This window comes from Chrysochloris asiatica, unplaced genomic scaffold (genome assembly GCF_000296735.1).
Source record: "Chrysochloris asiatica unplaced genomic scaffold, ChrAsi1.0 scaffold00008, whole genome shotgun sequence".
NCBI lineage: Eukaryota > Metazoa > Chordata > Mammalia > Afrosoricida > Chrysochloridae > Chrysochloris > Chrysochloris asiatica.
Window position 1 is genome coordinate 21,522,676 of NW_006408526.1, and position 25,938 is coordinate 21,548,613.

The 25,938-nt window shown below is 38.2% G+C and overlaps 1 protein-coding gene across 1 annotated transcript in view; it reads left to right on the forward strand.

Moving 5' to 3' along the window:
• Positions 1–25,938, forward strand: part of SIK2 (salt-inducible kinase 2) — a 122,465-nt gene that overhangs the window by 9,068 nt on the left and 87,459 nt on the right. Inside the window, exons 2-3 of the mRNA XM_006833812.1 lie at positions 4,322–4,438; positions 8,073–8,136. Coding sequence (XP_006833875.1) covers positions 4,322–4,438; positions 8,073–8,136 — 181 coding nt within the window. The remainder of the gene's footprint in view (positions 1–4,321; positions 4,439–8,072; positions 8,137–25,938) is intronic.

Genomic DNA, 25,938 nt, shown 5'->3' on the forward strand with positions numbered 1-25,938 from the left:
AAACAGGCATATATAATAATTTACACCACCAAAGGGCACATTCTGCAAGCCTGCCTCCTGGCCACCAGCTCTCAGTCCCTCTCTTTTCATGAATCTAGAGTCCCTAGCTGCTCCCTCTCTTCCTGTCCCAATCTCTGCCTCCATCTCTGATGTCACTGCTTCTCTGGATAGGGTCTTACATTCCACTTGTACTCTTCTCCCTTGATGGTCCTAGGTCCTCTGTTTCTGGACTGTAAGATTAACTTGTTGTTGTATGCTGTGGAGTTGATTCCAACTCATAGCGACCCTGTATAGAGTTTCTAAGGCTGTAAATCTTTACGGGAGTAAAAAGCCTCATCTTTCTTCCACAGAGCAACTGGTAGTTTCAAATTGCTGACCTTGAGGTTAGCAGCCCAACTCGTAACCACCACACTACCAGAGCTCCTTGTAAGATTAACTATTCCCCCGTTTTTGTTAGAAAGCTTCTACCTTTACAGTTGTGACAGTCACAATTGTAATTCAACTCACTATTGAATCTAAAAATCTTATCCCCATCTCTTTTTACCAGACCCATCTAGACAAGATGAAACTTATTCAGTGGGGACTCTGTCTTTCTCCTCACACTCTTATTAAACTAAACTCCCTCTTGAAATCTTGTAAGCCAGTCACTTAATGATTTATCACCGCTTCATTTTAGGTAGCCAATGTCTTAAGTTGCCTGTGAGGCTGTGAATCTTTACAGGAGTAGAAAGCCTCATCTTTCTCCCACGGAGCCACTGGTAATTTCAAACCGCTGACCTTGAGGTTAGCAGCCCAACTTGTAACTACTACACTACCAGAGCTTCATTAGCCAGTTTTCCCATATTACAGATAAAAATCATCATTCTGTTCATTTTCTTTAATCTCCTGCTTATGAGTATAAAAAGACCAAAAATGTTACTTTTCACAATTGTAAATAAAGGCATAAGCCATGGTCAAGAAGCCATGAATTGAATTTTGTAGTTGCCTTTGTTAAGTGTCGTCGAGTTGGTTCTGACTTATAGCGACCCTGTATAGGATTTCCAAGGAGCTGTAGTAATCGGATTTCCAAGCAGTTGGTAGGTTTGAAATGCACACCAGCCTAGCAGTCAAGTGCTTATCCTATAGCACTACACTAGGACTGTAGTAATTGGAAAATAACCAAATTGAGCATTTGTTTCTGGTGGTCTAGTGGCTAGGATTCGGTGCTTTCACTGCCACAGCCTGGTTCGATTCCCAGTCAGGGAAACTAGGATTTTGGAGTCTTGGTTATAGCACTGTGGTCTAATGCATCAGACTAAAAAGTTGTTTAAACTGCATGGTTAGTGGTTCAAGCTCACTAGATGCTCCTTAGAAACACTATACAGTGTCGCTAGGGGTTGGAATGGACTCAACAGCACTTAACAACAACAATGCATTCGTTCAACAGTTGAATAGCAACCTTATCAGATCATGTTAACAGAAACCATTAGGTTATGTTAGGTCTTATTTCATAGTTTAATTACCTTCTTTGGAGTACTGGTGTGGCACTTTGGGTTAATGCGCCAGATTGCAAAGCCATTTGAACTGCAAGGCCGGCGATTCAAGCTCACCAGCTGCTCCTTGGAAACCGTATACAGGGTTACTATGGGTCAGAATCGACTCGACAGCACTTAACAACAACAACAACAACAGTGTTGACTAAGAAGTCCTGGTCTGGCACTATGGGTTAATATGCTAGACTACAAAGTCAGTTTGATCCGCAAGGTTGGCAGTTCAAGCACTGCAGCAGCTCCTTAGAAATCCTATACAGGGTCGCTATGGGTCAGAATCAACTCGACAGTACTTTACAGTAACAACAGTATTGATTAACATTAGCAACATTGAAAAAATAATTGGAATAGCCCACTTATGGAAAGTGTGAGTAGGGAGTTTGCATGGTTGGCAAAAAAAAGTATAACTTGGATTATTTGTAAAGAAATATGATGAGGTATGGGTCTGTGGCCCATGTGTGTATAGACTGTGTCCCAAGAGAAAATTGAAGAGAAAATTTTAATATTTAGTCATTTGAAAATTTTTATAGGATAGATTGAGAAAAGCTAAACCATGATGTTTATCACTTAACAAATTTAATTTGGTTATTTTTCATTGTTTTCAGGCCAAGGTTCCAATGAGTAAGAAAGGAGATATCTCTCAGTGTAATACCTTGCTTTAATTCACATTTAGGATTTAAACCTTTTCTTTAACATTAAATATGATGCTCAAACTATTATATATAATAAAAGCTGTTCTTAACACTTAATCATACTGTGGTTTTAAAACCATGATTTCTTCCTCTCCAACTCATTTCCTGTCTTTCAGATGATTATAACCCAACTTGTTATAAAAAGTTGTTGGTGGGGTTGGAGGGCTCTGATATTTAATCTCACTCTAGAACTTGTAGGGCAAGACATTTTCTTCAAAATACACATCAGATTTATTAAACTCCAGCTAACCTTCCTAAAGATTATTGAGGAAGTTAATGTATACCCTAAACCTTTTCATATGACAGATTTTACCCAGAATGACTCAGAGTAACTTCTTGTATTTTATTATATGCTGCATGGGCTGAGGGGAGCATTTTTCATGTATTTTGGTTTGAGGTGGTCCAGTAACGCCCCTAATAGCAAGCACTGTAAAATCATTGTGCTTATCTAGCAATCAAAGTTTACCACCTTTACTTTCTAGATACTTTTAATATGGAAATGATTAAAACACCACTAAACATAATGAAGATCACTATCTGAAAACCCATGGACTGTATTATGGCCCAGGAAAGGAACTGCTCCCTTTCTTCTTAGGTATATAAATCTAATTTTGCACATTATACTTAGTTATCTGATTTCCCTTGGGAAGGTTAAGTTCTTCTGTGGGTTACAATTAATTCAAGCCCGGAAACAAACATAGCCATCAAGCTAGATTTAGAGAAAGGTAGGAAATAAACATTTACAGTAGAATTTTAAGATATAATGGCAAAAGACAGAACAGCCATAAGGAAAGAAGGAAAACTTCACTCTGTACAGACAAGATTCTGAGGGAATTCAGTGAATTCACAAGTCTTACTTACTTGGATGGAGTCCTGGTGTGGTGCTACAGCTTAATCCACTGGACTGCAAGACTGGTTTGAACCTCAAGGTTGGCGGGTCTAAGTTCACCATCTTCTCCTCAGAAACCATATACAGGGTCGCTGTGAGTGGAAACCACCTCGATGGCACTCAACGGCAACAATTTACTTGGATACCTTTTAGTAACATTGAACTATTGTAGCAAATATAATAATTGATATTAAAATATACCTGAAACAAAACCTTCAGGCTAAATTATGTTCAGAATTCTTCATTTATTAGGATAGGTAGAATGTGATGTGTATTTTAGAGTTTCTTCAGAATTTATAATTAAATTTGGGTGATTCCCACTTCAGAAGTTAATATAATTAATTTGAGGGTTCCCAGTTATCTGAATTTTTTTTTTTAATCAGTGTCTATTTTTCTAACCAAATATCTTGTCTTCTGATTTATTTTTTAGTTCTTTTTAGTTGGTTGCATGGGTAAAAGAAAGTGTATTGATATACTAGTATCTAATTGTTTACCTTCAAGTAAAATTCCTTCAGGTTACTAACCTTGGAATGATTTGAGTTCTTGGATAGCTATGATAGAACTGGCTACATTTTTTGAAATCAGAATCTTTAAGACAGTTAAAACTTAGTATAATTACTAACATTTGTTTTGTGCTTGGATCTTTTAGAACAAGTTTTATTTCAATTGGTATTTTTTCATGTAGATGAGTTTTAATATTTTATATTCAGCTTATTTTACCCCGAAAGGTATGTTTATATTCTTTGGAACATATCACTCGCATTTCTAGAAAAATGATATGTCAATACATTAGAAAAGACCTTGCTGACTGATTTCTATTTGGCTGGTCCTTTGTTTGTGGATACTTTGCAGTGGGACGATAAGTTTAGTTGAAACTGATGAGATTTACATCTTCAGTTTATAAGTGGAATTAAAAAGCATTGCAGTTGTGCTAAAAGAGAAATGTCTCTTATTAAAAGAATTTAGCAGAGGTCTTCTTCATAATACATACATTAAAGACATTTCCAAGCAAAAACTACCCATAGAACTGTCTACTTGGTATGTATTTAAGAAGTGCTTGTGGATTGAATGAGCAAGTGGGTGAGCACTGAATTTGATCTGGCTATCATTCTTATCTCAGGAGTTTACAGGGGAAGTCTCAGGTTTCACTCATTAAAAAGACTCGTAATTGAGAAATATTAACATAATATTTTTTGTGTTCTGGGATGTAGGTGGCGATAAAAATAATAGATAAATCTCAGCTGGATGCAGTGAACCTTGAGAAAATCTACCGAGAAGTTCAAATAATGAAAATGTTAAACCACCCTCACATCATCAAGCTGTACCAGGTATGACAGTCCTGTGTTGCTTCTTTGTTTCACAGAAGCAGGTTTCTCTTCTGTCTTTAAACCAAGGATAGCTATGTGTTTCTATTAAGCTAATATATCCATTTTACTATGTTATCTTCAGATAATAACATGAGGGAATCAAAAACTATGAGTAGCTTAATGGTAACATAGCTCTAAGAGTGTATGTTATTTATTTAAAATTTTTCATGTGTCAATTTTTGATACCCTGCTGGATTTTGGTAATAGTACCACTCGGGCAGTTTTGCTTATTTAAAAAAAAAAAGTATATGTAATTTATGTTTTGTGAACTCTAAAGACTAAAATTGTGTACTACTAACTTTGTAAAGCCTGAAATCAAAACTTATATATTTTGGGGTTTTTTATTAAGTAAAATAAATGAGCCATGTTGTTTTTTGTTTGGGATTTTAAAAAATCAAATACTAAGATATAATTTATTGTAAAAGAAGTCACCATTTAAAGAGTAAGCCATGTTTTTGTTTTTGTTTTTTAAAAGGAAGAAATCCTAAAAATTTTAAAGAGTAATCAGTCTTTCAAAATGATAATGCAATACAAAATTCTGTTAATATATAGAATTTTTACACTGGGAAACTAGAAACACTGAAATGTTCATATGCTACCCTATGAAATTGATGTCTGAAATAAGATGTGCACCCAGTGGTGATCTGGACTCTACTTGCATTGGCATATATGATACCAACTGCAAAATTTTCGGTAGCTTTGCGAGCCATTTAGCATCACAAAATCACCGATGGTGGGAGTGAGTCTTTACACCACAGAAACCAGCCTACAAATCAAGGCCTTTCTTCCGGGGCGGTTTCTCCTCAGAGAGCTGGTTTTATAGCACATCACTGTGTGTACCCCATTGGGTTAATGCCCTGATATAAGAAGAAAGTACTAGAGCTTTTCATTATATTTATTTTAAAAATGTGTCTCTTTGTGCATTTTTAATCAACATAATATATTAATATAGTGGTACATGTATGCAATTTGGGTCTGAGTATATTTATACATATATATGTGTATATATGTGTATATATACGTAGGTTGTTGTTCTTAAGTGTCGTTGAGTCAGTTCTGACCCAAAGTGGTCCTGTTTAGGGTTTCCGAAGAGCATCTGTTGAGCTTGAACCACTGACCCTGCAGATCAAACTGACTTTGCAATCCAGCACGTTAACCACAGCACCACACCAGGCCTTCATAAATATGTATATGTTACACATATACATTGTTGTTGGTAAGTGCCATTAAGTCAGTCGACTGGTGAGTTTGAACCACTGACCTTGTGGTTAGCAGTCCAGTACTTATCTTACAACACTACAACAGGACTCCATATACATACATACATCAACACATATATGTAGCTAAACAACTTTTTTGTTGCTAGAAATATGTAGTTAAGAAAGTGTGGAGGCTTATGATATACCTGCTAACAATGAAAGATTACAGTGTGCCACTTAAGCCTCTCCTAAGTTCTAAATTAAGGAGCTCTGGTAGCATAGTGGTTATGAGTCAGACTGCTAACCTCAGGGTCAGAAGTTCCAAACTACCAGCTGTTCTGTGAGAGAAAGATGAGGCTCTCTGTTCCCGTAAAGACTTACACAGCCTCAGAAATCCTGTGCCAGGGTCACTATGAGTTGGAACCGATTCGATGGCGCTTAACAGCAACTACAACAGAGGCACTTGGGAAGAAATAGCGAGTGATCTAGTTCTGAAAAATCACCCGCTGAAAACCCTAGGAAGCACAGTTTTACTCTGACACATGGGATTGCCATTAGTTGAATCAACTCCACAGGAGAGGTTTTTTTACTATGTAAAAAGATAGAGGAAGAGTATCATGAAGAAACAGTCTAAAAATCTCTCATCTTGAGTCTATAAATTTATTTCCTTTCTAAATGGTCCTCTTCAGTGTAATTTGAAAACTTAAATTGTGACAGTAATTCACTTTTTCTGAACCTAGTAAAAAAGTTTACAACTGCTGAGCTACAAAAAACTTTTCAACAGTATTTTTAAATTACAGTACTTTGTAACAATATTAAAGTGTTACAGGAGAATGTCACTTTGTGCCAGATTATCTAGGCCAGATAAACTAAGCTCTTTTATTGACTCTTTTCTTAATCAGGGTCTACCATGATAGCACAAAGCTATAAAAGCCAGTGAGGGGGTATAAAAGATTAACCTTCATAACTCCTGTTTGTGTATTTGTGCTTCTCAGACTTAAAACCTACTGCCTTCCAATCCTGGTGTGGCACTGTAGGATAAGCACTCGGCCACAAGGTCAGTTTGAATCTCAAGGTCAGCTGTTTAAACTCACTAGCCACTCCTCGGAAACTCTATACAGGGTTGCTATGAATTGGAACTGAGTAGACGATACTTAATAACAACAACAAAAGCCATCCAACTCAATGACCCTGTTATTCTAAGGATATAAATCTTTAATAGGAGCAGAAATCCTCATCTTTCTCCCATGGAGTTGCTGGTGGGTTTGAATCACTGACCTTGTGGTTAGCAGTCCAGTGTTTATCCTACAGTGCCACAAGGACTCCCTTCTCAGACCTAAATGTGCCTAAAATCACCATCCATGGAAGCAACAGTGAAGAAGTCAAGAAACCTATTGCATTGGGCAAGTCTGCTGCACTACACCTCTTTATAGTGGTTTGTTTTTTTTTAAAAAAAAGCTGTCACTTTGAGGATGAGGATGGTACATCCAGCCCAGACGATGGTATTTTCATTCTCCTTATATGTATGTGGGAGTCTAGGTGTGGCATTGTGGGCTACTGCGCTGAACTGCAAAGTCAGTTTGGACCACAAGGTCGGTGGTTCAAGCTCACCAGCCGCTCCTTGGAAACCCTTTACAGGTGTGTGGGTCGGAACTGACTTGACAGCACTTAACAACAGCAACATATGCATGTGACAGCTGGACAGTGACTAAGGAAGACTGGGGCAGAATTGATACACTTGAATTATGATGTGGTGACGAACATTAAATATACCATGCACTGCCAGAAAAGCTAACAAATCTATGTTGGAAATACAGCCAGAATGCTCTGTAAAGCAAGGATGACAAGACTTCGTGTCACATACTTTGCACATGTTACTAGGATGGGCCAGTTCCTGGAGAAAGGATATCAAGCTTGGTGAAGTAGAGGGTCATTGAAAAAGAGGAGCACTCTCAATAACATGGATTGATGCAGTGATTACAGCAGTAGGCTCAAACATAGCAGTAATTGTGAGGATGGTACAGGACTGGGCAGTGTTCTGTTCTATGAATGGGAACCAACTCCTTGGCACCCAACAGTAAGAGCAACAACATAGTCATCTGGTGATCTTGCTAAAATGTCAGTCGTGGCTTGGGTTAGGCCCGAAATGCTGCATTTCCAACAGGCCATGGCTCTGTTCCTGCTAGCCCATCACCCATACTTGGAAGAGCAAGGATCTCCATTTTTCACAGTCCTATTAACATACAGATATTCTGGGCTTGTCAATTTAATCGATGCCTGAATTGTTCATAACTTTGATTCTTTTGTTAATAGTTTTAATTAAAGAAGCTCTATTAAATGCTGTGGTAACTTACAATCCTTTCTTTCCAGACTAACATGGAATTGTTTGTCAACAGGTAATGGAGACCAAAAATATGTTGTACCTTGTGACAGAATATGCCAAAAATGGAGAAATATTTGGTAAGCTTTTTTCTTTCTATTAATTATTCTGCTTGTTTGTGAGTTGGTAACATAAGTTAGATATTTTTACATGTTAGAATATTTATATCTATATAATAAACTAAAAAAAATGGAATATATTCTTATATTTGTGATATTGAAGACACTTCAATTCTCTCACCTGTTAGGAAAACAAATATTTATTGCATTCCGATGCCCCAGGTATTGTACTAGGCGTTGGGGTTACGAAAACCGAACACCCACTCTCCTGAAGTCGATTCTGACTCATCCCGACCCTCTGGGACAGAACTGTCCTGCAGTGTTTTCAAGGCTGTAAATCCATACGGAAGCAGACTGCCAGGTGGTTTTCCCAGAGAGCAGAGCAACTGGTGGGTTCAAACCACCACTGCACCATCAAAGCTCCCTACTGGGGATACAGTGGTGGCTAACTGCAAAAAAGCTGTCTTTGTGAGTTACAGTGATAAACTGTAAGACCTTTTTGTCACTTAGTTCCTTTCAGTCTTAAGTTTTTGGTTCATTGGTCTTTATGATCCATTCTGATTGTTTTAAATTACAGATATTTTGTTATTTCTAGCTTTCATCTTTTGGTGTATCTGTGCTCTGTGGAGCCAGAACAGTGTAAATAATCCATACACATTTGTTCTTAACATAAATATGTCTAAAATTGTTTTATAAGCCACTTTATTGTAACACAATTTACATAACAATTTGCATTTTATTCAAAGTATATAATTAATTTTTACACATGAACACAACACATACGCATATCTACATACCATCACAGAATGAAAATATCCATCACTACAAAAGGGTTTTTTGTACTTTGTGTAATCTTTCTTGTCTCCACTCCATAACCCCTTCCATAGGCAACCACTGATCTAGTTTCTGCCACTGTAGATTAGTTTGTATCTTCTAGAGTTTTATATGTTAACATAATTATGTAATGTGTGGTCTCCCTTTCATTTATTTCTCAGTGTAATTTATTTTGAGATTCATCTATTTTGCTGTAAGTGATATTTAATTGTGGGTTAATGAACTGGACTGCAAAGTCAGTTTGAACCACAAGGTGGGAAGTTCAAGCTCACCAGCCATTCCTTGGAAAACCCTGTACATGGTCTCTGTGGTTCTGAACCAAGTCGAAGGCACTTAACAACAATAGCTATAACAATGTTTATTTGTTGATATCAGTTTGGGGATGTTATTCATAAGATTCTATAAACTTCATGTTCAAGTCTTTACCAGAGTCTACACTCAAGTCATGTTTTACAGATAGTTTAAGAAACTTACAGTAATGACACTGCTATTTTGCCCTTCATGGCCTTGCGGCTCATGTCACACATTTTGCCTATTTTATAAGACACAATACAATGTTATTCTTTTTGTTTAAAATGTAAATTATCCATTGAAGAGATTTCACTAGTAAGAAAATATCATACATTTACCAATGTAGTTACCATGTTTGCATTTCTTTGTGTAAATGAATATTTTCATCTGTTATTTTCCTTCTGCCTGAAGCATTTTCTTTAACACTTTGCCAGTGTGGATCTGCTAATGATGAAATCTTTCAGTTTCTGGGCCTGGTGTGGTGAAAATAGTCTGCATTTTGCTTTCATTTTTTAAAAGCTAATTTTATTGGGCATAGAATTCTAGATTGACAGTGTTTTTACTTCAGTGTTTTAAAGATGCTGCTCCATTGTCTTCTCATTTACATTGTTTCTGACATGAAATTAGTTAATTGTGTTTTTCTTTCTCTGATCACAGTGTGCCTTTTTTCTCTGGTTGCTTTAAAGATTTTGTATAACCCACTAGTTTTGACAATTTCATAATTTCCTTATTATGTCCCTCGGTGTGATTTTCTTCCTGATGCTTATGTTTTGGATTCATTGAACTTTTTGGCTTTAGGAATGTATAACATAGTCATGTAGATATGGGCAGAAGGAGTAAGCTAGAGAGCTAACCAAAAGGAAGGAACACACTCAGCATTTCTCAAGCTAAAAAATACTGAAGAAAAAAACTCAAACCTCAACTTGTAATATTGAAGGATTCTATGGGCCAAATATTGAGTGATGCAGGAAGCATCAGAAGCAAATAACCGGTATATGCAGAGTCACTGTACCAAAAAGAAAAGTCGCTGTTCAACCATTTCAACAGGTAGCATATGCTCAAGAGCCAGTGTTACTGAAGGAAGAAGTCCAAGCTGCACTGTGAAAGCATTGATGAAAACAAGGCTCTGGGAATTGATGGAATACAAATTGAAATCTTTCAGCAAACTCAAGCAGCACTGGGGGTGCACACGCATTCATGCCAACAGATTTGGAAGACAGCTAGCTAATTGGCCAGCTGATTGGAAGAGATCCATATTTGAGCACATTCCAAAGAGGTGACCCAACAGAATGAGAAAATAATCGGACAATATCATTAGTACCACATGCAAGAAAAATTTTGCTGAATTAATTCTAATGTAGCTGCAGCAGTACATTGACAGGTAACTGCCAGAAACTCAAACCACATTCATAGAAAGGATGTGGAACAAGAGATACTATTGCTGACTTCCAGTGGATCTCGTCTGAAAGTAGAGAATACAAGAAAGATATTAACCTGTGCCTTATTGACTACACAAAGGCTTTTGAGTGTTTGGATAGTGACAAGCTATGGATAACATTGCAAAGAATGGTATTCCAGAACATTTTATTGTGCTTAGGAGAAACATAGACAAAGAGCCAGTCGTTCTAACAGAACAAGGGGATACTGAATGGTTTAAAATCAGGAAAGATGTGCACCAGGGTTGTATCCTTTCACCATCTTATTCAATCTGTACATTGAGCACATAATTAGAGAAGCTGGATTATATGAAGAAGAGCGTAGCATCAGGATTGTAGGAAGACTCATTAACAGCCTGCGATGTGCAGATAATACAACCTTACTTGCTGAAAAATGAGAGGTCTTAAAATACTTACTGATGAAGGTCAAAGACTACAGCTTTCAATATTGATTGAATCTCAATGTAAAGAAACAAAAGATCCTCACCACAGGACCAATAAATAGCATCATGATCAATGGAGAAAAGATTGAAGTTGTCAAAAACTTCATTTTGCTTGGATCCACAATTAAAACTCATGAAAGCAGCAGTCAAGAAATCTAACAATATATTGCAATCAGCAAATCTGCTGCACAAAACCTCTTAAAGTGTTCAAAAGCAAAGATAACAGTTTTGAGGACTAAGGTGCCCCTGACCGAAGCCATGGTATTTTCAGTAGCCACATATGCATGTGAAAGTTGGACAATGAATAAGGAAGACCTTAGAAGAATTGATGCATTGGTATTATGGTGTTGGAGAAGAATATATTAAAAGTATCATGCCAAAAGAACAAATAATCTATGTTGGGCAAAGTACAGCCAGAATGCTCCTTAGAAGCAAAGATAGCCAGACTTCGTCTCTCATTCTTCGGACATATTACCAGGAGGGGGCCAGTCCCTGGAGGAGGACACCCTACTTGGTAAAGTGGAGGGTCAGTAAAAAAAAGAGGAAGACCCCCAATAAGATGGATTGGCAAGTGGCAACAGCATTGAGCCGCAGTGAGAGGCAACAGCAAAAGCGTAAAAGCAATTGTGAAGATGGGACAGGACTAAGTAGTGTTGCGCATAGAGTCGCTGTGAGTAGGAACAGACTTGATGACATCTAACAACAACAATCTAGTGGATTCAGACCCACAGCAACCGTATTATCTAGCAACTGCCAAGTTCCTGTGTTAGCAGTGTGCTTCATGTGTTCAAAGACAAGTAGGAAAGCCAATATGGTTGGAGAGAAGCAAGCAAGAGGGAAAAGCAAAAGTGAACCAGGGAGTGTGGGGTGGCAAGTGTGTGTGTAGAATAATAGGAGATGAGGTCAGAAAGGCAAATGGGAGGCAAGAACTGGGGAGATCCTGTGACTTTGTAGACCATGGTAAGGCCTTTGGCTGTGTGATGATTACAGTTTTGTGTCGACTTGACTGGGCCTGAATTCTCGGTGGTTTAAACAATTAAGATCTAACAATCTTGGGATGGCGCTGTGGGTTAATGCGCCAGACTACAAAATCGTTTGAACTGCAAGGTCAGTGGTTCAAGCTCACCAGCTGCTCCTTGGAAACCCTATACAGAGTCGCTATGGGTCAGAACCAATTCGATGGCACTTAACAACAACAACAACAACAACAACAATCTCCCACAGGAGTCCTGGTGTGGTGCTGTGGGTTAGTGTGCTGGACTACAAAGTCAATTTGATCCACAAATTCAGTGGTTCAAGTTCACCAACCACACCTCAGAAACCCTATACAGGTCTCTCTGGGTCGGAACTGACTGAACGGCATTTAACAACAAAAACAGATCCCCCACAGTGAGATCTAATGTAATGTAATTACCTCTGCTATGGTATGTTCTGATGCGATCAGGCCTGATCTGATGTAATTATCCCATGTGTTGTAAATCCTCACCTGGATGATGTTGATGAGGTTGGATGCAGTCTAGGTTGTATGTTGACTCTTTTGAAATATAAAAGAAATTAAATAGGCAGCAAGAAATCATAAGGAACTAATTATACCACCAAGAAAGAAGGACCAATAGTCTAGTGTTTCCTTTGGATCTGAGGTCCCTGTACTGTGAGGCTCCTAGATCCAAGAAAAGATTGCTGTTGAGACACATGGAGACCACCAAGAAATGCTGGGCCTACACGTGTTGAAAGGAGACAAAGCTCTTTTCCAGAGCTGGCACTCTGAATGTAGACTTACAGCATTTTAGGCTGTGATAAAATAAATGTCTGTTGTTAAAGCCATCCACCTGTGGTGTGTCTATTACAGTTGTACCACATAACTGTGACAGACTCTTACCTTGAGTAGCATCGGGGAACTATTAGAGGAGTTTGCGCAGAGATGTGACTGGACCTAATTTAATATTTGACAAGCATTACTTTGGCTGTTGTGTTGAGAATTGATTGTCGTGAGCCAGGATGGAGATGGGACACCAAGTGAGATGCTGTTTCAGTAGTCTTAAGTGAGAGGTAATGATGACAAGGAGCTCTGGTAGCGTAGTGGTTACGAATCGGGCTGCGAACCTTAAGGTCAGCGGTTCGAAACTACCAACCGCTCTGCGGGAGAAAGATGAGGCTTTCTACTCCCATAAAGATTTACACCCTCGGAATCCCTGTACAGGGTCGCTATGGGTCGGAACCGACTCGACGGCACTTAACAACAACAACAACAATGATGACTCAGACTAGGGAGTTAGCAGTGTAGGTGGTGGTAAGTGGTCAGATCCAGAGTGTATTTTTAAGATAGAATCAAAAGGATTTCTTGATAGATTGAGACCACTTAAGTAGTGCATATAGTTAGGGAAGAGACCAAGGTCTGACCCCTTTGAGCATTAAAAGATTGAGACTACTGGAGATACCAGCAAAGGAGAGAGAGAAGGACCAATGAAAATAGACGAGAACTGACAATGCAGTGTTCTGGAAACCAAGTGAAAAAAGTGTTCTCAGGAGGGAGGAGTAAACATGTGTGTCAGATGTTGCTGGTATATCAATAAAAATGAAGAATGACAATTGACCATTGTTTTGGAAGTTGGTAAGACCAGTTTTAGAGGACCTGTTGGGCCCAAAGTGAAATTTAAGGGTTTTAAGAGCAAATAAAAGAAAAAATGGAGAAAGCAGAATAGACAACTTTCAAGGAGTTCTGCAAAAAGGGAGGAAAAACTAGGGAAATATTTGGTAGGGGCAGTGGAATGAAGAGAAGGGTTTTCTAAGACAAGAGGAGTCTTGTTGCCTAGTCTTTTAATGGCTGTTATGCCTGTTTTGTAGAGTTGCAAAGCACCTAACTCACTGTCTAGCACATATAGTAATGACTCAAGTGCTCTTCCCTCCCCCTCCCTACACTTTGGGAGACAATGTTCTAAGCACAATTTTTGTTTGTTTTTGATGAGATGTTTATCTTCTGTTACTGAACATTGATTATAGAGTGGAAATTTTCTTATAAACTTTTCTTAGGAATGTGAAATTAGATAAGCTTAAAAAGGAAAAGAATAGCTTGCCAACTATTTTCTTTAAGTCTTTACCTATTGGGATATTTTTCAAACTCCAGGCTGTAGTTTTATATGTGAACTGGAAATGACTATTAATTACATATTAGCTGTCATTTCCATGAAAATGGATAGTCAATCTTGCTAAGACCTTTCTTTGATATAGGCTTATATTTCATTGTTTTACAAAAATAAATTGAAGTATAATTTTTTTAATTTGGAGATTTTTAATATACAAAATTTATTTCTAATATGAGATATCTAGGGTAAATGTGAAATATAAGCTCTGAAAAGATTATGATATAGATAGAAACTTGGGTGGGGAAAGCTAATTATCTTATTTTCTACTCTGCTACAGTTAATTTCTTAAGCACTAAGAACATCATGGGAGTCCTCATGTGGTGCTATAGGAACAGCACTAGACTGCTAGCCACAAGGTCAGCAGTTCAAACCCACCAGTTGCTCCTTGAAACCCTGCACAGGGTCAGTATGAGTCGGAACTGATTCAATGGTACTTGGCAACAAGAACATCAGAAACAGATTTTCAGTTAAAGTGATGATGCAACTTTTAGATAGTCTTCACTATTTCAGAATGAAAGAACCTGAATTTAAATGGAATTTAGAGATTATTTAGTCTGCCTCGTATTTTCTTTGACTTTTCAATACAGCATATAGCCCAAAAGAACTCAGTTCTCATAAAACTGATTCTCCCTACTCCTGATTTGACGTCATCATGGAGAAAGCCATCTAAGCTAGGAACCTTGCTGATTTTTGCTGATTTTTCACCCACATTGCGTATGTAATATGAGATTTTACATCTTGCCCATTCTGCCTCCATAAACATTGCTTTGATAAAACAAGCAGATTTGATGCTGACGCATAGCCACCCTATATGACAGAGTGCTGCTGCCCCTTAGGGTTTCCTAGGATACAGTCTTTGCAGGAAGAGATTGCCATGTCTTCTCTCCCACAGAGTGGTGGGTTCGAACCACCTACCTTTTGATAAGCAGCTAAGCTCTTCACCACTGTGCCACCAAGGATCAGCTTCTCCTCATGCCCACTGTTAATGCCTCGATTCAGAAGCCTTGTTACCACTTGTCTTTATTATATAACCATCTACTCACTTGTCTGTTCGACACTGCTGTCAGAATTATCTTTCCAAAACATAAATATAATCATATTACTTATCTTTAGTTTCTGAGACTTCTGTAATGACAATTACTGTAAAAGTAATTTTTAAAAACTGATTTTGTATGCTATTATGACTGAATGCTTACCAGTAAAAGGATTGTTGCTTACGTTAGCTCTTATACTTTATTATAAGGAGCTCTGGTAGTATAGTGGTTATGAGTTGGGCTACTGACCTCAAGGTCAGTAGTTCAAAACTACCAGCTGTTCCATGGGAGAAAGATGAGGCTTTCTGCTCCCGTAAAGATTTGCAGCCTCGAAAACCCTGTGCAGGGTCGCTATGAGTCAGAACCGACTCCACGGGACATAACCACCACCACCATACTTTATTATTATTGATTCTTAAATATTCCTCTCCCTTAATTTCCTCTTATAAATAAAATTCTCTAAACTGCCCCACAGGGGTCTCAGTGTGGCATTGTAGGATAATCCCTGGACTGCTAACCACAAGGTTGGTGGTTCAAACCCACCCATTCCTCATAAACCCTGTACAGTGTTGCTGTAACTTGGAACTGACTCAGTGGCATTTAACAATAACAGCATTCATACTCTCGATCTGTCTTGCTGTGCACACACATAACAATTCTGCTTTGTCAGTGTAGTCTCTGAGGTGGAGAGAGCTGGGGGTCCTGCTTGGGCTGAGGCAGGAAAAAGAAATCCAACTAAGAGTGGGTGGGTTGAATGGCAGAAAACAAAGGTCCAAACGGGCACATACACACAGAATGTTCACTGTACGTGACATAGACATAAAAGCAAAGATGCAGTAGGTTCAGGTATAAGCAAGGAACACTCCCATAGTCCAGTTTTGACATGAGGCCCCTGAAGAAAGTGAAAAAGAAAAGATCCAGTCCAAGAAGCATTAATCAAGTAGTGAAAATATGTTTTAGGATTTTAAATGAATTTTGAACTCAATGTTTTAAGTCATTCAGAGACTTAGATGGAAAAGAACTGTATAAACCATATTGAGCTAATTTTGAACTTTATATTAAGATTTATCTTTCAGATTTACAATTTTGGAATGATTTATTATATTTAACTTTTTAAGCATTCTTTTATTGCCTCGCCTGTGCCAAAGAGTATTATGTTTGTTTTTGTGTTTTCATTCCCCTAATTTGGTATTTTGTTGACCAGCAAATCATACCCAGTGTTCCTGAAAACTGACTTGAAATGAAAGCCTTCTGTTTTCCACAGTCATCAGCTTGCTCTACACTGTCAGTGCCTCTTGTCTCAGTTAGTGAAGACCTCACCTCAGGTTTTCCGCTCTCTGTTTCTTTGCCAGTGTAGTACATTAATTGTGATACAATTCTTGTCTGATCTTCCCAAAATATCTTTATTGTATCACTTCTGTTTAATAACCTTTTGTAAAAATGGCTTGGTGGATAACGTCTGACTTCCTCTAACTTCACAAGGGGAGAGGTGAATCAAGAGTGAGCAGCGGCCCAATGCTGATTCCTGTGAGGTGGAGGTCAGCCATAACGCCAACCTTTCACCAATTCTGACATTATCCCTCTCATCCCACAGCACTCTACTTCTCTGCTGGGTTCAGTTCATTGCATTAGCCACACAGAATTAGCAGATCATACTCAAGTTATGGGGTTTGTTAGGGAAGGTAGCAGGTTATAATTCAAGATCAGGATATAGTTTTAAGTCAGGACAGCTTCCCAGCTACAACTGCAAGTAGGCCTCACTCTGACCCCGCAACCCCTCATCTAGCCTCTGTCTTATTTAGGCAGGTGTTAACAAAGATCTTTGTTGTTGTTAGATGCTGTTGAATTCTGACTACACACAGCAGAACGAAACCCTGCCCAGTCCTGAACCATCCTCACAGTTGTTACATTTGAGCCCACTGTGCTGAGTCTGAGTTAGAGGAGGAAGAAAGAGGACTTTGGGAGACCATTTTAATTATCTAGATGCAAGAGGCTGACAGCCTGGCTTAAGATCTTGTCAGATTCATGAGAAAAGACTTTTAAGTCTTTAAAGGGTCATTTCCACTTCTAAGAATAATAACTAACATTTATTGAACATTCCCTTTTTGTAGTATCCTGTTTAAAGCAATTTATATGATTTATTTATGTAAACCTCAAAAAATTTATAAGGTAGACAATAAAAGATTAAATTTATCCAGCAACTCAGCTAATAGGTAGCAGAGTCTAATTTGAATTAGTCCTTTTTCATTTGCTTTTTGTAATTATACTTCACTACCTTTCAAAAAGAGTGCTGGTGGTGCTATAAGGTAAGCAAGCACTGGACTGCTAACCACAAGGTTGGCAGTTCAAACCACCAGCAGCTCTGTGTGAGAGAGATGAAGCTTTCTGTTCCTGTAAAGATTCTCAGCCTCCGAAACTATATACGGGGTTGCTGTGAATTGGAACGAACCCAGTGGTACCTAACAACCACAACTACACCTTCAAAGGCTCTTATTGGCTGAGAAAAGGAGCAAACAGAGCATTACGTTTTAAAGCAGACTGATTGGAAGAGTGCTGGCACAGTAGAGCAGTCTGGAGAGAGTGTTATAGTCTCAAATGTATTGTTGGAGATAATATCAAGATATTTCATGTGCTATAGGCTGTTAGCAGTTGGAGTTATGGTAACAAGTGATATCCAGAAGACAAAAGGACAAACAACTTAGTTTAAACAATAAATAAAAGACTAGAACAGATGCTTCAAAAAGATAATATAGAGGTGGCCACTAAGCACATAAAAAAAAATGCTCAGTATTATTAGTCACCAGAGAAATGCAAATTAAAAGCCACAATGAGGTGACAGTTCACTTCACACCAAGTAGACTGATTAAAATAAAGAAGACTGGCAACACTAAATGTTAGTGGAGGTGTGGAACAACTAGAACTTCCATACATTGTTGGCAGGAGTGTTAAAATGGCATAGCCATTTCAGAGAACTATTTGGGAGTTTCTGACAGAGTTAAACATAGATCTGCCCTATGACCCAGCAAGTTCCACATTTACCCAAGAAAAATGAAGCAAATGTCCATAAACTGACTTGTACAGCAATGTTCACAGGAGCATTTTTCACAGTTACCCGAAGTAGGAGCAACCCAAGTTGCTCAGTAGGAGAAATGCACCAAACAAATGAACTATAGTAATACAATGGAGGACTACTTAGCAGTACTAAGGAACTGTGTACTTGTTGGTGAAAGAACAGGTCTCACAGATACTATGCTGAGTGAAAGAAGCAAGGCACAAAGATAACCCCATCAATAAGAAGCTCTAGGTTGAGTCTAGAGTGAGGGGAGTATTGACTGAAAAAGGGAAAAGAAGGAGCAATCTGGAGTGATGGAAATGCTCATTTTTGTTTTGAGTGTGATTATACAGAGTGTGGCACTGGAGGATAAGCACTCGACCTTAAGGTTCATTTGAACCTCAAGGTCAGCAGTTAAGACTCACCAGCTGCTCTGCAGAAACTCAATACAGGGTGGCTGTGAGTGGGAACGGACTCAACAGCTCTTAACAACATACAGAGTATAAAACTATCAGAACTCATCTAAGTAAGCACCTAAAAATTTGCATTTACTGTATGTAAGTTATACCTCATTAGATCTTTTTATCTCAAAAAGTTTATAATAGGTTTTCCATGTAGAAGTAATGAGTGAAGGTGTGATTAGTAATGGTGGGTTTGAACTGCAGTATAATGCTTATCCTACAGTGCCACACCAGGCAGGAAAAAAGAGATGGTTGATGAAATAAGGTTTCAGAATAGACAAGAGACAGTTGGATCAAGAATCCAGAGTAGGTGGGTGGTTTGGGGAGAGAGGAACTCCTTCTCCCCCGTGGTGCAGTTACAGTGAGACTTAGAGAGATGATGCTGAGGATGTAGCTACAGTGGCCCTTGTGGTGGAATGGGAGGAAGATGAGTTTATTGATGTTAAGGCAGATTTAAGTCATTCTTTAATGTACAGATGAGACATCAGGGAAAGAGTGCACTAGACACTGCAATGTGGTGAAAGGTTTAGGACTTAAAGGATGAATAAAAGGATCTATGTATGGCCTGCAAGACTCCTAACCACAGGTTGGTGGTTCAAACCCACTAACTGCTCCTTGGAAACCCCTATACAGAGTCGCTAGAAGTCAGAGCAGACTCGACCGCACTTAACAACAACATAGACAACAGTGAGGGAGTTTATGGTAGACTCACAGTGAGTAGTACTCTCTAAACCAGGAGGAAAAATTAGACACAGTATGAATGACCAAGGTTGGGGATTGGAGTGATGGGAGGTCAAGTGCATGTTGGGATCTCTGTATCAGAGAAGTCAGTTCAGGAGGGAGATGGGAAAGTAGAGCAGTGAAGAGATCAAAGGTTAGAAGAGTGTGACATAGGGGAGGAAATCATGTTTAAAAATTTAAAACCAATGCCTTGAGTCTGTGCATAACTTACAATAGCTTTTCACTTTCAAGTTCTAATCTGCTGGGACCCTTGATACCCCTAACTGTGCCCTGCTAATTCAGGAAAGGGCTTAGGCCTTTGTGTTCTCTTTATCTGCTTCTTTACATAGAGAGAGGTTTCCTGTGCCATCTGGTGTCCATGCTCCCTCTTTATGCCAAAAAAGTGATTATGGTAGCATACTGGGAATGCCTGATTTATGCATTAAGAGGCTGTCATGTTTATGCTTTATTTTTATTTGATTAATTATACTGCACTGCATTCAACAAAGGGCTGAAATAGTTCTCAAGGAGCATAATACCAAAAAAAAATTTTCATTCTAAAGTATAAGAAGTCAAGAAGTAAGTAGACTGTGCATAAGAAGAGTAGGAAACAGTTACCAGGAATGGGAGGTGGAGGAACACTATGCTACAGGCAGTAAGGGCCTAAGAGCTTCAGATTTGGTTCTAACTTTCTGGCAGTCAAAGTGGAAAGAAGATGTAGCCATCGCTTAACAGAATTTTATCTACAAAAAGAAAGGTCCCTGCTTCTCAAAGAAAGCAAAATTTTTCTCACTTGGAAATTCTGGTTTCCTTTGGAGTTTCTTATATTGTTTGATGCCATGGAGTCAGTTGCAACTCATAATGACCCCGTATGACAGAGTAGAACTGCCCCTTCATGTTTTCGAGACTATAACCTTTATGGAAGCAGGTCTTTCTCCAGTGGAGCAGCCAGATATGTTTGAAATCAACCTTTTGGTTGGCAGCCCAATGCTTAAGCACCATACACCAGGGGTATCTTGTAAGAGTAAGCTGTCTTTTTACAACAAAAATCTGATTCTTAACAAGGCCAGCAACGCTTGATGCTAAGTGGGGTCAAGTGGGTTTTGACTTCTAGTGACCCTGTACAGGGTTTCCAAGGAGTGATTGGTGGGTTTGAACCACCAACTTTGAGGTTAGCAGCCCATTGCTTATGCACACCAGGACTCCAACAAAGCTCATTACCTTTAAAAACCATAAACACTTAACCATGTGCCAGGCTTTGTGCCAGGTCAAGTACATATCTTGAAAACTTTAAGGTAGGTACTATTAATATCCAACTTGATAAAATGTGTAGCCATGGCCCTATATTCCCATCTTAGCTTTAGTGGATGTAAGAACCATTTGAGGTAACGACTTCAGTACTTTGGAAGCTTGCCAAGGGTTTACCAAATCTACAACATCTAATGACCAAATCTAATTGGCGTCCACAAAACCCATAATTAGGCTGATCTCCCTCTTGGTTCCCAAAATAGAACATGTAGATTTCTATTTCAGAAGCTGTCCTCATGTTGATCTGGAGCCCTAGAAAGCCCTTTGCTCTCTACAAAAACCCTGTTAAATGAAATCCCTCTCTTCAATAAAGTCTTTCTCAATTAATTCTATCCCCATTGATTTATCTTGTGAAACCATTGTACTTTTCTTTCCTGCACAACTCATTTTAGAATTTATCTAATTTATACTACCTTTCAATGTTATTTAAATTTATCACTGGTATCTTTTCCTCTCTTTTAGATCATTAACTTCTCCTTAAGGCTTAGCACAATACAAAGCATTTTATACATACCTATTGAGTGAATTGGGTAATAGTCTGCTTTGGCCTTGTAGACCGTATTTACTCAGTGGAGCCAACAGGAGAGAGCACTCTGCCAGGTTAAGTTATCTGAGGTTCTTCTTTGTTCAGGTTTTGAGAGGAGTTTTCTGTTGGTTTACTCTTCAGGAGATAAACATGAATGAGGAAATACTAAGCAAATCAAGGGAGAAAATTGGCTTCCTGTAGTACACCGAGCAGTTTTTGAATATTTACTGGTAGTTGCCACTCTGCAGTTACATTTTTTCTCCCAACTCCCACATTTTCCTAAAATAGCTTTTTCAGAGTATAATGGTAAATAAGAGTTTATATTTCTGGGTAACTTGTTTTCTAATCCCTATGTAGCAGTTGGTGCTCATATCCGAAGGGTATTATTTTCTTGCCCTTACAGCCTGGAGTATAGCACATGAATTGGCTAAAAAGAGCTTTGGGTTAATTGGAAATATAAGGCTTACATGCTTTCAGATTTTCCTTTGAAATCATACATGTGATTATGTAAAAGTTAATCCAAGATCTCTGCATTCTTTAGAACTATTTCTCATATTTGACTATGTGGTCACGTGCAGAAAATGGTGCAAAAATCTTAGGGTGGTCACCTCCAGACAATTTGGGCACGGTTCAAACAATTAAACCGGCAGTCAGCAGATTCCGGCCTGGTAATTAAATTACCCAGGACCTTTGTTTTCAGATCTCTGCTCCTCGATAAGCTATGTCTTTCCAAGCCAAGCATGTGCCTGAGGTTTATTGATTCATTTCCTGTCTTTCCCTTTCAGTGGTAACATATTAGTAGGCGGTTCGAGGTGATTGAAAAAGAGCTTTGTTTTAGTCAAAATACCTTTCGACAGTTGGTTACTTAGAGGATCTAAGGAACAATGTTTGTGTTTTGGTTACTATCTTAACAGCCTAAAGGTAGTGTTGAAAAAGTAGTTCATTTGTCTTTTAATAGTTTACATAAACTTTAAAGGTTTGAGTTGCTTTATATAACTAGTCTGACTCTAACCTTTAAAAAAATTATTAGCCAGGGTCCCAGTTGTTGTTGCTAAGTGAGGTCGAGTTGGTGCTAACTGATAGCCACCCTATATGGGGCTCCAAAGGAGCAGCTGGTGGGTTTGAACCACTAACCTGTGGCTAGCCATGCACTGCTTATTTTATGACACCACACCAGAATTCTGGTGTGTCAAAACTGAACTTCTTTTTCCAATGTCTTCCATCATTGCTTTAATTCAGCCCTTCATTATTTCTCACTTGAATTCCTTCAACAGCCTAAGGTCTCTTTGCCTCCAGATTTGTTCCTCTTCTAATACATCTTCAAGGTTGCTGTCAAAATGATCTTTCTAAAATGCACATCTGATTGTCATTTTCCTGCTTAAAATATTTCTTTGACTCCTCATTGCCTTCAGTATAAGATCAAACCTTAGTATAAAATTGATTTAATGTGGACCCTTGTCTACATTTCTCATCACATCACAATCACATGTTGTAGATACCTTATTAACTGAGCATAACTTGCAGGAAACCTGGTGTGACGCTGTGGGTTAATGTGCTGGACTACAAAGTCTACTTGAACCGGGAGGCCTGCGGTTCAAGCTCACTAGCTGCTCCTCGGAAACCCTATATAGGGCCGCTATGGGTTAGAACCTGACTCAATGGCACTTAACAACAACAAAAAATGTATGATAGAGGCTGGTGAATGTCAGCGTAGAAAGATAGTGTTAGATTGATGTGTATTTTCGGAGGGCATGAAAATATTTAATCCATTCAGATAAAACTAGATTGTCCTTGGATGTAAAAAAAATAAGGATCTTGTTGGACCTTGAATTTTTGTTAGACCCACATAGTAAAGTTACTTGTGAAGAGATCATATCTAAGCAGATTATTTAAAGATTGTTTCTAGTTAACGCTTTAGGGAGACTAGTAACTGCATGAGAGAGTCAGCATGTGTCATGATTCAGTAAGTTGTTGCCCTCCCTCCCTTTGTTTAAATTGGGTCAGTCATTACAAGAAAGGGAGGATCTTTTACCCAAAGCACAATAAAATGTTAAAAAAAAGAAGATGAAAAAAGAAATATGGTTTGTGTGCTGGTCCTAGTTTTTTAAGCACCCTTGGCCAAGCTGTGTAACATTTCGGAAGCTCAGTTGGCTTCTAACAGTGAGGAGGGTTGCGCGAGTTATTAAGTGTGGAGCTGCAGAATAAAGCAGTGGACCACAAGGTCAGTTTGAACAAGGTCAGTGGTTCAGACCCACCAGTCGCTCCTCAGAAACCCTATACAGGGTCACTATGAGTCAGAACCAACTCGAAGGCACTTAACAACAACTATGTCTTTAAGACTTTGATTAGTGCTGAGGATTGAGAAGCAAAACAGAAACAAGTGACTAGACAACTATACTGTAGGTGTTCACAATTTTATAGTTCTAAAAATTGATGTCTCTAAATCTCAGGAAATACATTTTCATTTCTGAACATACATTCGATGAATGCTCTGGATTTGTGAGCAATAATTAAATAGTTTTTAAGCTTCATATGTTTAGAAGTATTATAAGCATAATAGGCCTTAATGGAAGAGACCTATTTCTGAAAAGCAATCTAGTTTTCCTGTTGACTTCTATTTTAATTTCAGATTGAGCTCCTGCTGATTATTGGCAGCCTGCCTTTCATTATGGATCAGAGCTGACATTCTGCTCTGTGAGCAGTGAGCTGCTCCTAAGTGTGGCAGCTGCAGCCGCAGCCCAGGCTACCATGAAGGAACAGGGAGAAGCATCAGTTATTTTCATCCTGACCATAAACATCCAGCCAAATTCTATTAATGTGAAGCTTTTAGCAGTTTAATTTGTTCTCTAGTCTTCTGTTTCTTTCAGAATGAATTTTTATTAAGTGAATCATTGTATTAGTGAATTTCAATAAGACTGAATTAATTCAGAGAAAACCAATTCTCTGTCAAATGGGAGAGCCAGAGGTATAGTTTATCTGCTAACTAAGGCATAAGCACTGGATTGTGAACCACAAGGCCAGCAGTTCAAGCCCACTAGTTGCTCTGAGGGAGAAAAACGAGACTTTCTGTTTCCACAAAAATCCACAGCCTCGGAAACCCTATTCAGGCCACTATAAGTCAGAACTGATTCCATTATTCTTAACAACAATTAAGAGAGAGATTTCCTACTTAGGCTAAAATGATAAAACCAGAGCCCACATAGGAGATAATCTTTTCCCTCTTTGAAGACTATTCTGTATGCCTTCAGAAAGAGGGCTCTGGACGATTAACTTTATGAGAACTTGTATTTCTAAAAATGCCTCTATTTTATCCTTATTAGTGAATAGTCTCATATGTCATTGATAACTTATAGTAATTTATTTTGTATTTCTAGCAAAGCAACATATTCTTTATTAAGAGTGTTATTATGTGTCACACACTGTTCTTGGTGCTAAGAATATAGCAATGAACAAAGTTTCTGCCCTGATGAAACTTAAATTTGAGTGAGAGTATATTGGATACAAGGGGTAAAAGAAAATATACTAAGTCAACTTGTGTTTCAGACACAAATAAGTACATAACCGTGATAGGAAGACCACAATGGAGTGAAGATTTTCTTTTGAAAAGACTAAAGTGATATGATTTCTGATATTGTAAATTGCTGGGGGGGGGTTGTTTTTTGTTTTAATCTATAAGCGTGTAGGATCTTTTTTGTCCTCAGTATTCTAAAATTTCACAATGATGTACCTGTCTTGATTCATGGTGCTAGGTTATGAGTAGGCCCTTTTAATCTGGAAACTCATATCTTTAGTTTCTTGGAAACTGCCTTCAATTACTTAGTTCATGTTTTCTTTCACTTATTTTTTTCCTTCTGGAAAGCCTATAATTATTCTTTTGAACCTCTTGGGAACTCACCCTCTAATTTCCTGTTTTTCCCTTACTTTTTCTATTATTTTCCATGTCTTCTGTTGCTTTCTGGAATATTTTGTAAATTTTACCTTCCCCCACTTTTTCTTTTTTTTTTTTGCTGTCATATTTTCGATATGTATGAGCTTATTTTGTTTCATGGTTGTTCCTTTTAAAAATAACAGCCTTTTATATGATTATTTTATTTTATTTTGTTGTTGTTGTTAAGTGCTATTGAGTCAACTCCAGTCGAGTCGGTTCCAGTTTATAGCAGCCCTGTATAAGGTTTCTGAGGAGCAACTGGTGGGTTTGAACCACCAACCTTATGAGCCAGTGCATTATCCTTTAGCTCTCTGGAAATAACAATAATTTTGTGGATGTTTTTTCTCTTTGTGTAGTCTGGTCTTTCCTCCACGTTGATTTTTTTTTTTTTCTGTTGGGATGCTTACTTTGGCTTGTATTATGTTAGAGGCTTTTTTGTATTTTGGGTTTTTTTTTTTTTTTAGGTAACTACCAAACATACTTGAGGAACTTAAAAAGCTAACTGGAAATTTAGCCAGTGGATAAGATTTGTCAGCTATTCTTTTTTACTGTAAGAGAGAATCTGTTCTTTTTTTAAAATGAGGATTGCAAATATTTACAGCTTTACTCTTGAGTTGATAAAATTCCCAGGAAAATGTTCTTGCAGT